Below are 15,359 nucleotides of genomic sequence, written 5' to 3'. Positions count from 1 at the left end.
AATTTAAAAACCTTGTTTTTCCTTCGAGACGGAGTCTCGCTCTGTCGCCCAGGCTGGAGTGTAGTGGCAAGATCTCGGCTCACTGCAAACTCGGCCTCCCGGGTTCACGCCATTCTCCTGCCTCAGCCTCCCGAGTAGCTGGGACTACAGGCGCCCGCCACCACGCCCGGCTAATTTTTGTATTTTTGTAGAGACAGGGTTTCACCATGTTGGCCGGGCTGGTCTTGAACTCCTGACCCCAGGTGATCTGCCCACCTCAGCCTCCCAAAGTGCCGGGATAACAGGTGTGAGTCACTGCGCCCGGCCTAAAAGCCCTTTCAAAAGAGAGTGATAACCACCAAAGTTCGGAACAAAATAAAACATCCTGAAGATGGGCCCAAGGCAAGATGAGAGGCCTGCAGCACCCCAGTGGAAGCTCTCCCAGCATCACCACGTACTGCCATCACAGCTGCCCCTGTGCCCACTCACGAAGGCACACCCCTTCTGGGAACCCCAAGGCACATCACAGATATTGTGCCTCCGTAGATACCTGACAACTCAAATCCGATGATGGGTGGTTGGGGACAAGCAGGATTAATATTTTTGTTCAGCGCATGGTAAGAAGCAGCCAACAGCGTTTTCTAAAGCTGCAATTCAGAAAGAGAAATCTCCACGAAGCACTGTAGCCTTCTCAGAGGTAAGTGATTCACAATAGGCTTTCTGTTTTTGCGAGAGGCCTCTGAATTTACTTGCCTCAAAAACAAGCATTTCGGGTTTGCAGAATAATACGAGACATAATATGGGCCTCACAATCAGAGGGAAAATGCGCCAATAAACTGAAAAATGTCCTGTTTTTGAGGAGAGGGGTGAGGGTAGTTTAGATATTAAATAGATGTTACAAATTGAGCATCTATGTGCTTTGGGCAAATATTCCAGCTGACAGCCAATATACGCTATTTTCCCTGCTCCCCTAAATAAAACAAGACAAAAATCCATTTTAGAAAGCACCTCTGGAATTCAGCAGGGGCCTTGCTGGCTCAGCCCAGAGCTGAGATGCTGTTGGCTCCCAGGAAAAGCTGAGTTCTGGGCCCGTGGTGCCAGGTGCTGGGTGGCCGAGAGCTCCTGCTGCAAAGGGATGGCCCTCAGCCTCCCCTGCTTGCCCCTCCAGCACCTTCACTGCAGAGCCCGGGTTTATTCTCTGACCCAGCTGGCAAGCTCCTTGGAAACGGAGTGACTTTTACTCTTTCCATATGGTGAAGCTGGGAGTAGGGTCATTTGATTTATCCTTGTTAAAATGTAAATGGTGCTAATTTTATAGTGCCAGGGGAAACCAAAATCAAGTCCCGTTTGAGGGAACAGATAATTTGCTTTGTGGTGACAGGGAATGATTACTCAGAACGCACTGGAAAAGAACCAGAAAACAGACAAAGAGGCACAGATACTTTGTCATGTATAAACATTCTCTTTCAGATGGAAGAAAGAGACTATTGCTAAAGTCTTCGGCAAATATACAGTCTCAATAGAAGTTTTTAATAACACTAATTTGACATAGCTGAATTAAAATAAACTAATTTATAATCATGTTACTAGTTTTCAATCACTGTAAATAGAAAAGGCCAGCTGATGTGGCCAAGACTATTCTCCATTTATCTAGAACTGACTTATCTTTGCAAAACAAAGATTTCGAACAAATTCAGCAAGGGAATAGATTGTGCCACAATTGGGCCTGTTGGTTGGAAGAGCAAAATAACAGAACTAATATTTTCTTTCTTTTTTTTTTCCGAGATGGAGTCTTGCTCTGTTGCCAGGCTGGAGTGCAGTGGCATGATCTCAGCTCACTGCAAACTCCTCCTCCCCGGTTCAAGCGATTCTCCTGCCTCACTCTCCCGAGTAACTGGGACTACAGGCGCGTACCACCACGCCCAGCTAATTTTTGTATTTTTAGTAGAGATGGGGTTTCTCCATGTTGGCCAGGATGGTCTTAACCGCTTGACCCTGTGATCCACCCGTCTCGGTCTCCCAAAGCATTGGGATTACAGGTGTGAGCCACTGCGCCCGGCCACAACTAATATTTTCTTATGGTACATCTATTAGATCAAGAAAATATTTTTTTTCTGGCAGTAGTCTTTTCATTTCCGAGGATTCTGATTCTGCTATTTGCAGAACATGGTTTTACCAAATAAAATGGAAGTAATGGTAAATCAAAGGATTTAAGAAATGAGAATTAATTTTTCTAACAGTTAAAAAAACTTAATGAACAGGAAAAAAAGAAAAAAGAAAATCCATGTTATAATACTCTTTCCCCCTCTATCTAGGTCTGCATGAGGTATCATCGGTTGTGAAGATAATGACAAAAGGAAGACTTTTTCAAAAGCCATCCTTAACTGTCAGGCAAGAAAAATTCTCATTGAGTGTGGGAGGAACGGAGGGCTGAGAATGAAATCTGACGTCTGATCCTGGAAGGTGTGGATTGAAGTCTCACTTCTCTATCTCAGAGCCCCCAAATAATTGTGTTTTGCCCGAAGTAAAGCCGAGCTCGGAGTCTCAGTTTGCAGGGAAGTTGGCACCCATTTGTAGGAGAAACTGGGTCAAACCAAACCAAAACTCAGTCCCATTTCATCTGGAGCAGCCCCTCCTTTTGCTCATGGATGAAATTAAAATTGACATGACCTTGGAACTTAATGGCTTCTTTTACATTGTAAGAAGTATCTTGAAAATGACATATTTTAAAACATAAAAGCAAAATTGAACATGAATGATTTCCTATTTAACCTACATGATAGTGCCATCTTTGTGACCGGTTTCCTCATAGACCTGTGAGCTCGCTCTGGAAGAGTTTTATTGAAAGCATTCCTACTCCGAATTGTTTGGAAAAATGAAGAATACTTCGTTCTTGTAATTTTAAACGACTCACCTATACATAGCTTCCCTCTAAGCACGGGAAGTGAAGCCAGGCCATGTTTAGCACTGAGTTTATGATATGAAGAGAGATGAGTTTTGAGTCATACTTTCTCAATTGGATAGAATGGGTGTGTACTTAGAAACTCTGCCTTACAAGCAACTTCCCTATTGATCTTCACAGTTTCTCCCACGGCTCTTTTGTGTCTGTACTTTTTTGTTTTCTTTCTGTTTCTTCTTATTTAGAGGCAGGGTCTTGCTTTGTGGCCCAGGCTGGAGTATAGTGGCACGACCATAGCTCACTGCAGCCTCAAACACCTGCGCTCGAGTGATCTTCCCACCTTGGCCTCCTGAGCAGCTGAGACTAGAGCTATGCGCCGCCATGCCCCGCCGATTTTCCTATTGTTATGGTTGTCTATATTTTCATATCAAGATGAAGCACACGTTAAACGAAAAAAACTTTTTTTCATTTCTGGCAGGTGGCAGGAGACCCCTTTCTCCCAAATTCCTGTCATTCTCATACCCTGTAGCAGGGCTCATGGGAAAGACAATTCTAGGGACAGAAACGCCAGACTCAGGGTCCCCGCTTCACTTTTACACTTACGCTCTCCACACCACATCTTCAATCAAACAGGCAGTAGGAACCAGAAATAATCCCAACCAGAAGTGTGCGGAGCTCAGGACCATAGTTGCCTGCAAGAAATAGAAGTGACACCTGCTTGAATACGCTCTCTTTCCAAAACAGCGCAACATAATTTAATCAAGGAAAATATTTCACAATACAAAAACAACAGATGGTATTAAACGCAATGAGAGGTAACCCGTGCACTGGCAGGACCATTAAGGGGACGGAAGGGGCTTGCTCCTCTCTGCAGCCCTTTCTCCTCTCACTTTCCTTCCTCTAGTTTCACGTGTGTCCTTGTCTCTCTTTCAGAAAGTGCTTCAAGCGCTTTCCAATCAGGATGCGGTCCCAAATCCTTCCGAAAGAGAGCTGTTGGAGCCACCAACACTGCTCCACTGAGGAGTAAACGGTGCCTCACTACGCTCCTCCATTCACTCATCATCAGCTCCTTTTCTCTCAGTTTCTGTTCATTCACGGAGCCAGGACCCGTGTCCCTGGTACAAGGCAGGATGGTTCTCCCCACCCAGGAAAGGAAGATGAATAAGTTATAGTCCTTGCCTTCAGGGGATTAAATACCCTCTGGTGCAATCTACATTACACAGGGAAATATGGCACCTATCACGAAAATATCCGATGGGGCTTCTGGGAAGAATTCTTAACAATGACAGAGTATGAGATGTGCCTGGAAACATGAACAGGATTTCAGTAGCCAGAGATGGGTAGATGGACAGAGATTCCAAGTGGAAGGATGAAGGACAGGGGAGAGCGGTAAGGAGTGCAGCTTTCATGACTTCCTTGTTCCTGGCACGCTGGTCAGGGATAGCCTGGGAGGGAACAGGTAGAGAGGGTTTTGGGGATCAGAGCTGCAGGGCCAAGTTAGATGTTAGGTGAGTTGAAAAGAGAACTTAGGGCAAAAGCAGAGCGAGGGAGGAGTTTACTTTGAACAGAGATGGGGGCCTGAGTAGGGCAGATGCCTTCAATTTTGGGTTTTTTTTTTTTTTTTTTTTTAGACGGAGTCTTGCTGTCTCCCAGGCTGGAGTGCAGTGGTGCGATCTCGGCTCACTGCAAGCTCTGCCCCCTGGGTTCACACCATTCTCCTGCCTCAGCCTCCCGAGTAGCTGGGAATACAGGCGCCCGCCACCAAGCCTGGATAATTTTTTGTATTTTTAGTAGAGACGGGTTTTTACCGTGTTAGCCAGGATGGTCTCTAGCTCCTGACCTCGTGATCGGCCTGCCTCGGCCTCCCAAAGTGCTGGGATTCCAGGCCTGAGTCCCCGCGCCCGGCCCAATTTTGGTTTTGAATGAGCAAAAGCCTGGAGCCTGCAGCTGGCTAGGAATTGGGAGGCTGGCCTACCAGGTGGGCCACCTGAGAAAGGGACTCAGGTTAGTGTGACAAACCCTTCGTGTTCACCGGATTTCTTTTCTGGAGGCCTCAACCATTTGGTCCTACTGGAATAGACGTTTCGCTAGAGCTCACTGCAAAGGAGAGTGAGACTTACAGAGGGAGGGACAGCAGAGGGCCTGAGACACAATTAGCCGCCTCTGGGACCCTCCACAGGGACTGGAAGGGTCTAAGAATCCCGGAGGCCTGGATTTATAGCTCCCTTTATGCAGTACAATGAGGGCAGGATTCACCCGACTCAAGCCTGGCACCCAAGAGTCTACCCACTCTTTGGTTTCCATCCTCTGCTCCAGCTGGACGGCCACACGCACTGCAGCCCTACTGCTCCCTCTTCCCTGCAGGGCTTCCCTGCCCAGCGTCTATCCTCACAGCATCCCCATCTTACCCTGATCCCGAGCACCCAGCTTCCCCAGCTGGCCAAGGCCATGCCTAACCCCAGCCCTCCTGCCTCTGGGCCCCTTCACATAGGCCTGTTGGTGGTGGTTGGCATTTTATGACAATTAAACAAAAAAGCAGTGAGGTTTACAGGAAAAGAGTCGAAATCCAACCCTGGAATGGGAGGACTTGCTTTCCTTTTCAGACAACCAAGAGTACCAGCTTCTGACAGAAAAGTTTAAAACCTTAAAAATGTGTGAGTACATTTTGCCCCATCAATTATATCTCTCAGAATTCATCCTAGGTCTTCATCCTAAGGAAGGAAGGAAACATGCAAAGCAGCAAGTACAATGATATTCACAAGAGTGCTATTCTATCAAAGAAACCAGAAGTAGATGTCCCAGGAGAAGATCTATTAAATGTACCATGGCACTTACATACAATGGATTTCCATGCAAGCAATTAAAGTAATGTAGAATTATATTTGTTGACAGAGCTGTCGTATTCTACTGCCACTAAGAAACATGGGTTCTATGATAACATCTCATAGAGGACCTATCATGGCGGTTGTGGAAAAGGAAGCACCACTGGCCCAAGCTTCAAAATTAAACTTGAGGTGTCACCCCTAGAGGAGGTATGCCCACACGTACATGTCTTTATTACATCTTTATTACACATTTGTCAGTACATATCAATAGATACCATCATTTCTGTAGTCCTGTTCTGGTATTTCCTGACCTTTACAAAAACACTCCAGGCCTTCAAAAACAGCGGGATGTCCCAGGCCCCGATGGACTTGAGAGTGCCTCCTTCAAGTGTGGGCGTGCGTGCGTGCTCAGGAACAATGCACGGAACGGTACACGGAAACGAGGATCTGGGTGGCACAATTGGTGATTTGTATTGTCATATCTCTTTGTGTATCTCCATTTCCTGTTTCTTCTACAGAAAACACGTATGTTGGCAAAACTCAACTCTCTCGAAAGGGATTGGATCAGCCTGCTCCTTCCAGCTCCTGTTGTCCTGCCTCCAGGGTAAACAGGGTCTCCAGAGGCGACCTTGGGTTCTGCTCATGCTACAGATGCCCGAGGTGGTGCTTGGCCCCTGGAAGATGGACTCGTTCAAGCTGTACTTGTGCGGATACATGCAGGATCATTCACTATGTGTATTTATTTAAGAAATCAGTGGTTTTATAATAAGGTATCATTTAAAATAGATTATAACTCAAATGTACCCTGTAAATATGTAAAATATTATGTATCAATAAGAAATAGATTATGAAACTCAGAACTTTAGTTGCTGAGGGAAAAAAGGAAAAGGAACTTTGAATTCTCTTGTTGAAAATATGAAGTCCGTCCTAAACTAATAAAGGTTACACGGCGACTTGAAAGTATTGTTCTGTTGCTGGTCTTCAAAACTGGGAGCTGTGACTGTGACACATATAACTAATTTTAAAGGTGTGTCTCAGAAAGGTTCCTACCATCCTAATTTTCACAGATGGACTGAGACTCAGAGTCCTGAAATCCTTCTAAGGTGATCTACTGACTACTTAGGTGCCATATGCCTAGGAACTCACTGCAGTAAATTACAGGAAAGTGAGGCTCAGGTGGGTAGAATTATTGATACATTAGGACCAAGCTGGTGAGAGCCAGACACAGGATTGGAGGCTTGTCTGACTGTAAAGCCAATGAGCTGTGTAGCACTGCCTAGGGTGAGACGAGGAGTATGAACAAGGGACACGCATGCACCTGCGGATCAGGAGTCATGAATGCATTAGCTTCAGCCACACCACTAATCACGTGCACCCCAGTGCCCCAGGACCAGCTGTCCACCAATGTGGTGACAAACTAGAAAAGGTTTTTATTTTTATTATACTTTAAGGTCTGGGATACATGTGCAGAACATGTACAGGTTTGTTACATAGGTATACACGTGCCATGGTGGTTTGCTGCACCCATCAAGCTCTTACCTACATTAGGTATTTCTCCTAATGCTATTCCTCCCCTAGCCCCCCACCCTCCAACAGGCCCTGGTGTGTGATGTTCCCCTCCCTGTGTCCATGTGTTCTCATTGTTCAACTCTCACTTATGAGTGAGAACGTGCGGGGTTTGGTTTTCTGTTCCTGTGTTAGTTTGCTAACTAAGCATCATTCCTGAGAATGACGGTTTCTAGCTGCATCCACATCCCTGCAAAGGACATGAAGTCATCCTTTTTTATGGCTGCATAGTATTCCATGGTTTATATGTGCCACATTTTCTTTGTCCAGTCTATCACCGACGGGCATTTGGGTTGGTTCCAAGTCTTTGCTATTGTGAATAGTGCTGCAATGAACATACGTGTACATGTGTCTTTATAGCAGAATGATTTATAATCCTTTGGGTACATACGCAGGAATGGGATTGCTGGGTCATATGGTATTTCTGGTTCGAGATCCTTGAGGAATTTTCACACTGTCTTCCACAATGGCTGAACTCATTTACACTCCCACCAACAGTGTAAAAGCGTTCCTATTTCTCCACATCGTCTCCAGCATCTTTTGTTTCCTGACTTTTTAATAATCGTGATTCTAACTGGTGCCAAATGGTATCTCATTGTGGTTTTGACTTGCATTTCTCTAATGACCAGTGATGAGCTTTTTTTCATACGTTTTTTGGCTGCATAGATGTCTTCTTTTGAGAAGTGTTTGTTCATATCCTTCAGCCACTTTTTGATGGGGTTGGTTTTTTTCTTGTAAATTTAAGTTCCTTGTAGATACTGTCCTTTGTCAGATGAACAGATTGCAAAAATTTTCTCCCATTCTGTAGGTTGCCTGTTCACTCTGATGGTAGTTTCTTTTGTTGATGCTCTTTAGTTTAATTAGATCCATTTGCCAATTTTGGCTTTTGTTGCCATTGCTTTTGCTGTTTTAGTCATAAAGTCTTTACCCATGTCTACGTCTTGAATGGCATTGCCTAGGTTTTCTTCTAGGATTTTTATGGTTTTAGGTCTTATGTTTAAGTCTTTAATCCATCTTAATTTTTTTGTATAAGGTATGGGGAAGGGGTCCAGTTTCAGTTTTCCGCATATGGCTAGCCAGTTTTCCCAACACCATTTATTAAATAGGGAATCCTTTCCACATTGCTTGCTTTTGTCAGGTTTGTCAAAGATCAGACAGTTGTAGATGTGTGGCATTATTCCTGAGGCCTCTGTTCTGTTCCATTGGTCTATACATCTGTTTTGGTACCAGTACCATGCTGTTATGGTTACTGTAGCCTTGTAGTATAGTTTGAATTCAGGTAGTGTGATGCCTCCAGCTTTGTTCTTTTTGCTTAGGATTGTCTTGGCTATGTGGGCTCTTTTTTGATTCCATATGACATTTAAAGCAGTTTTTTCTAATTCTGTGAAGAAAGTCAATGGTAGCTTGATGGGGATAACATTTAATCTATAAATTACTTTGGGCAGTATGGCCATTTTCACGATATTGATTCTTCCTATCCATGACCATGGAGTGTTTTTCCATTTGTTTGTGTCCTCTCTTTTTTCCTTGAGTAGTGGTTTGTAGTTCTCCTTGAAGAGATCCTTCACATCCCTTGTAAGTTGTATTCCTAGGTATTTTATTCTCTTTGTAGCAGTTGTGAATGGGAGTTCACTCATGATTTGTCTGTTTGTCTGTTACTGGTGTATAAGAATGCTTGTGATTTTTGCACATTGATTTTGTATCCTGAGACTTTGCTGAAGTTGCTTATCAGCTTAAGGAGATTTTGGGCTGAGATGATGGGGTTTTCTAAATATGCAATCATGTCATGTGCAAACAGAGACAATTTGACTTCTTTTCTTCCTATTTGAATACTCTTTATTTCTTTCTCTTGCCTGATTGCCCTGGCCAGAACTTCCAATACTATGTTGAATAGGAGACAGGGCATCCCTGTCTTGTGACGGTTTTCAAAGGGAATGCTTCCAACTTTTGCCCATTCAGTATGATATTGGCTGTGGGTTTGTCATAAATAGCTCTTATTGAGATACGTTCCATCAATACCTAGTTTACTGAGAGTTTTTAGTATGAGGGGGTGTTGAGTTTTATTGAAGGCCTTTTCTGCATCTACTGAGGTAATCATGTGGTTTTTGTCGTTGGTTCTGTTTATGTGATGGATTAAGCTTATTGATTTGTGTGTGTTGAACCAGCCTTGCATCTAGGGATGAAGCTGACTTGATGGTGATGGATAAGCTTTTTGATGTGCTGCTGCATTCAGTTTGCCAGTATTTTATTGAGGATTTTCGCACGGATGTTCACCAGGGATATTGGCTTGAAATTTTTTGTTTTGTTGTGTCTCTGCCAGGTTTTGGTGTCAGGATGATGCTGGCCTCATAAAATGATTTAGGGAGGAGTCCCTCTTTTTCTATTGTTTGGAATAATTTCAGAAGGAATGGTACCAGCTCCTCTTTGTCCCTCTGGTAGAATTTGGCTGTGAATCCATCTGGTCCTGGGCTTTTTTTGGGTGGTAGGCTATTAACTACTGCCTCGATTTCAGAACTTGTTATTGGTCTATTCAGGGATTCGACTTCTTCCTGATTTAGTCTTGAGAGGGTGTATGTGTCCAGGAATTTATCCATTTACTGTAGATTTTCTAGTTTATTTGCATAGAGGTGTTTACAGTATTCTCTGATGGTAGTTTGTATTTCTGTGGGATCAGTGGTGACATCCCCTAGATCATTTTTTATTGTGTCTATTTGATTCTTCTCTCTTTTCTTCTTTAATAGTCTGGCTAGCAGTCTATCTATTTTGTTAATCTTTTCAAAAAACCAGCTCCTGGATTAATTGATTTTTTTGAAGGGTTTTTCATGTCTCTATTTCCTTTAGTTTTGCTCTGATCTTAGTTATTTCTTGTCTTCTCCTAGTGTTTGAATTTGTTTGCTTTTTCTCTAGATCTTTTAATTGTGATGTTTGGGTGTCGATTTTGGATCTTTCCTGCTTTATGTTTTTCTCCAAACTGGTTATTCTAGTTAGCAATTTCTCTAACCTTTTTTCAAGGTTCTTAACTTCCTTGCACTGGGTTAGCACATGCTCCTTTAGCTCGGAAGAGTTTGTTATTACCCACCTTCTGAAACATACTTCTGTCAATGTGTCAAACTCATTCTCTATCCAATTGTGTTCCCTTGCTGGTGAGGAGTTGTGATCCTTTGGAGGAGAAGAGGTATTCTGGTTTTTGGAATTTTCAGTCTTTTTGTGCTGGTTTTCCCTTATCTTTGTGGATTTATCTACTTTTGGTCTTTGATGTTGGTGACCTTCAGATGGGGTTTTTGAGTGGACATCTGTTTTGTTGATGTTGATGAAATTCCTTTCTGTTAGTTTTCTTTCTAATAGTCAGGTCCCTCTGCTGCAGGTCTGCTGGAGTTTGCTGTAGGTGTTTGCCTGGGTATCAACAGCAGAGGCTGCAGAACAGCAAAAATTGTTGCCTGTTCCTTCCTCTGGAAGCTTCATCCCAGAAGGTCACCCGCCAGATGCCAGTCAGAGCTCTCTTGTATGAGGTGTCTGTTGACCCCTGTTGAGAGGTGGTGTCTCCCAGTCAGGAGGCGTAGTGGTCAGGAATCCACTTGAGGAGGCAGGTCCACTGGTCTGTTCAGAGCCGGCACGCAGGGATGTTTAAGTCTGCTGAAGCTGTGCTCACAGCTGCCCCTTGCCCCAGGTGCTCTGTCCCAGGGAGATGGGAGTTTTATCTATAAGCCCCTGACTGGGGCTGCTGCCTTTCTTTCAGAGATGCCCTGCCCAGAGAGGAGGAATCTAGAGAGGCAGTCTGGCTACAGTGGCTTTGCTGAGCTGTGGTAGGCTCCACCCAGTTCAAACTTCTGGGTGGCTTTGTTTACACTGTGAGGGGAAGACTGCCTACTCAAGCCTCAGTAATGGCGGACGCCCTTCCCCCAACCAAGCTTGAGTGTCCCAGGTCAACTTCAGACTGCAGTTCCGGCAGGGAGAATTTCAAGCCAGTGGATCTCAGCTTGCTGGGCTCTGTGGGGGTGGGATCTGCTGAGCTAGACCACTTGGCTCTCTGGCTTCAGCCCCCTTTCCAGGGAAGTGAATGGTTCTGTCTGACTGGCATTCCAGGTGCCACTGGGGTATGAACAAAAACTCCTGCAGCTAGCTCAGTGCAAAACGACCACAGATTTGTGCTTGAAACCCAGGGCCCTGGTGACATAGGCACCTGAGGAAATCTCCTGGTCTGTGGGTTGCAAAGGCCATAGGAAAAGCGTAGTATCTGGGCCGGAATGCACCGTTCCTTACAGCACGGTCCCTCACAGCCTCCCTTGGCTAGGGGAGGGAGTTCCTCAATCCCTTGTACTTCTCAGGTGAGGCAATGCCCCACCCTGCTTCTGCTCACCCTCTGTGGGCTACACCCACCATCTAACCAGTCCCAGTGGGATAAACCAGGTACCTCAGTTGGAAATGCAGAAACCACCCACCATCTGTGTGAGCTCCCTGGGAGCTAAAGACTGGAGCTGTTCCTATTTGACTGTCTTGCCTATTTCTTTTTTTTTTTTCTTTTTTTAAAGGCAGGAGTAACCAGAGCGACATAAGGTCAGTTTGTGTTCCCCAGTGTGGCATGGATTTGAAGAGATATAATAAAGGTGGAGCGGCAACAGCTCACCTGTGAGGAGAAGGAAGCTCAAACTTCTTCGTGCATCACTCAGTGCCAGGACTTTCCATAAAGCATCTTATTTAATCCCCCGTCCCCATTTTACAGAAGAAAATTTAAGTCTGCACCTTCCCCACAGCACCTGCAGGCAGAGAGTTGAGTCCTCAAGATGCTGGTCGGCCCCTCCATGCTGCTCCCTCCCTAAGAGGAGGACAAGCTGCACTCTGCACCTGCACCTCTCTGGACAGAGCTTGTATCTGCACAACACTCACGGCAGAAGCCTCACTTCCATTTCACACCAGAAACACCAGCGCCAACTTCAAATTGTAAGTAAAAGAAAATGAGGAGCACTTGTAAAGTTACAAGACAAAAAGAAACACAGGAGGGGAGCAATTTTTCCAATCCATCCCCACTCAGCATCAACAACACAACAACGAAGAAAAGCAAAACCTATCAGGACAATGGGATTTGGAAGAATCCTTGCCGTTGCCATTGCCAACTTCTCTTCCCAGCCCTCCTTGCCCCTCAGTGTTGCCTCCTAAAATTTTGTTCCATTGAAACGTCAAGGGAGCCTCTCTGTATTGTTTTTGAGGTTTGGCTTTCTGAAAACCTTGGTTTTCACGAGTGTGCACGTCAAAAGTTAAATCTCCTTCTCTTGTGACTGTGAGCCTTTTTAGGAAGGGTGGCAATGTACATTCCAAACCTATTTGCTCAGGGTGGCTGTGCGGCGCTGACACAATGAAGAGCTGTGCACCCTCTAAAGGCCTGGCTGAGATGCAGGTGTGCTGAGCTCACCCATCATCTGCCCGGAAGGCAAACATCAGTGCAGGATGAATGAAATTGGCCCTAACTCTGCAAAGCAACAGAAAAGAAAATTGGCTAGGCGTGGTGGCTCATGCTGTAATTCCAACGCTTTGGGACACTGAGGCGAAGGACGGGTCGAGGTCAGGAGTTTGAGATCAGCCAGGACAACATCGTGAGACCCTGTTTCTACAAAAAATAAAAATAGCTGGGTGTGGTAGTGTGCTTGTCGTCCCAGAAATTTGGGAGGCTAAGGTGGGGGGATCGCTTGGGCTCAGGAGTTCAAGGCTGAAGTGAGCTATGATTGTGCACTCCAGCTTAGGTGACAGAGTGAGACCATATCTGGGAGAAAAAAAACAGAAGAAAAAGAAAATGCCATGGCCACACAAAGTGCTTAGTGAGCCCACACTAATTTGCCACAGGAGGGAGGAAGCAAATTCCAGGCTGAAATCTAGTTCCTCATTTCCCGAAATCATTCATGCCTAGTCTCTCCCTGTACGAAATGCCTAGAGCTTGGTGTCAATTTTAAGCTTAATTTTACAGCAAACAGGGAAGGTATCTCAGTTCAATATATCGGTACATCCTCTGAAGATGATTCTACTAGCACTCACTTCAGAAGCCCTGTGTGAATGCAAAGGAACTCTCAGATAAACAATGAAGTGATCCCACAGCACCTGCATCCCTACTATAACTTAAAAACCACCCACACACCCGATCCCGATGTTTAAATAACAAGCCACTGGTATGTCTAGGACACCTGCACAAAGGAGATGTAAACCCACAGCCTCTGGCATGAAAATCTGCCAACTTAGCACCCCTGTCACCTACAACTGATGGCGGGAGAGATTGAGCAACCATCTAAAAATATCATTCCTACAAACTTAGTGTCATTAGAAACAAAAATAACGAACACACTTACTTTATCAGTGTTTTTTGTCACCAACGCACAAGGGAATTTTATCAATGAACCTTGCTATTCCGAAACCACAAAAGTTAGTGGTGGTTCATTAACATAACATGGTAAGGGGTTCTCAAAAGCACCCCCAGTATGCTCTTACCAAGCATATTCACCCCCCAGGAGGACGAGGCAATGCTTTCTGGGGGTTATAATTTAAATATGCTAAAATGCACAGATCTTCAGCTATTAACACAACTGTCTACACCTGTCTAACTACCACCCCAAACAAAATAGAGAACATTCCCATTATCCCAGAAAGTCCTCCTGTGCCCTTTTCAGTCAATCTCCACCCTCAGTAGGCAGTTCCTGCCCTGCCTGCTGTCACTATAGCTAAGTTTTGCCTGTTCTCAAACTTCATATGAATGAAATGACAGAGTATAGTTCTGTTGAATCTGTCTTCTTTCACTCAACATGATGTCTCTGAGATGGGATCCGTGCTGTTGCATGTATCTGTAATTCATTCTTTTTAGTTTTGGAATCGTAGTCCATTGCACGAATAGATCACAATTTGTTTATCCAGTCTCTTGTTGATGGACATTTGGGTTATTTCCTATAATTAAGAATAAGGCTGCTATTTACAAGCTTCCACAAGTCTGTTTGTGTGTGTGGACATATGTTTCCAATTCTTTTGGGTCAACATCTGGGAGTGAGCTTGCTCTGTCATATGGGAAGAGTGTGATTAGCTTTATCAGACACAGCCAAAGAGTTTTCCAAAGTGGCTGTCTGAACAAAGCAAGTGCACGTGCATTCCGGTTGCTCCACATCCTCAGCAGCACTTGGTATGGTGTCTGTTTCCACTCCAGTGGCTCATGGGGGAAAGGGAGTGTGAATGAGGTGAGACGACTCTGGCAAACCTTCCCACCACCCTGTGAGCTATTCAGGACCGAAGCAACTGCTCTCCCCTGACTCACAGGGCAGCCCAAGGTTACAAGCTCCAGAAAGGACACTGGTCTGGAGGCGGCAAGTTACCTCCACTGATTATTCACAGTCAGGTACAGATCCAACTCCCCCTTCTTCTCTTTCCCCACTTCTCGCTACCGCCCTTGCCCTTGACTAGTTAAACAAAATTAAAAAATAAATAAATAGATAAAGCTCCAGAAAGGAAACCCTGAAGAAAACAAGAACTCTAGACTCCCTCTCCATTCAGGACGTAGGAAATTGGGTGTGTTTGGTTTTTAATGGTGGTAACATTTAAACTCTTGCTCATTGTTAAATAAACAGGCAGGCAGTGAGGAGAAGACATTTCCCAATTTTCCCAAACAGAGTGTGAGGAAGGGGAGTGCTGTTACTGTTCTTTGCCTACTTATTTGAGAGAAAGGTGAAACCCTTGACTCCCTGAAATTATTAGCTGGTTTTTCTTTTTCAGGACAAATTATTGGCTGGTTTTTAATTTCCTGTTTTTCTCCTTAGGACCCAATTTGAGAGACCAAAATGTTGGTTTAACCAAATAGCTATTTTACATCACCCAGAACGACCCCTGCCCTACTCTGCTGTCTCTTCCTGAAGCTGTTATCTGGATGTAAAGACAGGTGGTTCCTGGGCCATTCTCCACAGGGCTTGACGTGGGAAACCAGGCAGGGAAACAGCACAGTGCCCCTGAGATACGCGACTTTTATTTCCAAGGTAAAAATGGGACAGGTTTAAAACGGGTACTGTGTGGTTTAAAAATAAGCGGTCTGAGCTGGGAGCGGTGGCTCACACCTGTAATCCCTGCACTTT

The 15,359-nt window shown here is 44.8% G+C and overlaps 1 protein-coding gene across 2 annotated transcripts in view; it reads right to left on the bottom strand.

Moving 5' to 3' along the window:
- ATP8A2 (ATPase phospholipid transporting 8A2) overlaps nucleotides 1-15,359 on the bottom strand; it is a 649,217-nt gene that overhangs the window by 59,658 nt on the left and 574,200 nt on the right. For both annotated transcript variants that reach the window (XM_025364761.1, XM_025364762.1), the window contains one exon: nucleotides 3,482-3,570. In XM_025364761.1, coding sequence (XP_025220546.1) covers nucleotides 3,482-3,570 — 89 coding nt within the window. The remainder of the gene's footprint in view (nucleotides 1-3,481; nucleotides 3,571-15,359) is intronic.

Source organism: Theropithecus gelada, chromosome 17 (assembly GCF_003255815.1).
Source record: "Theropithecus gelada isolate Dixy chromosome 17, Tgel_1.0, whole genome shotgun sequence".
NCBI classification, from domain to species: domain Eukaryota; kingdom Metazoa; phylum Chordata; class Mammalia; order Primates; family Cercopithecidae; genus Theropithecus; species Theropithecus gelada.
The sequence above is the reverse complement of the archived record's forward strand: the minus strand, read 5'-3'. Positions and strand labels throughout refer to the sequence as shown.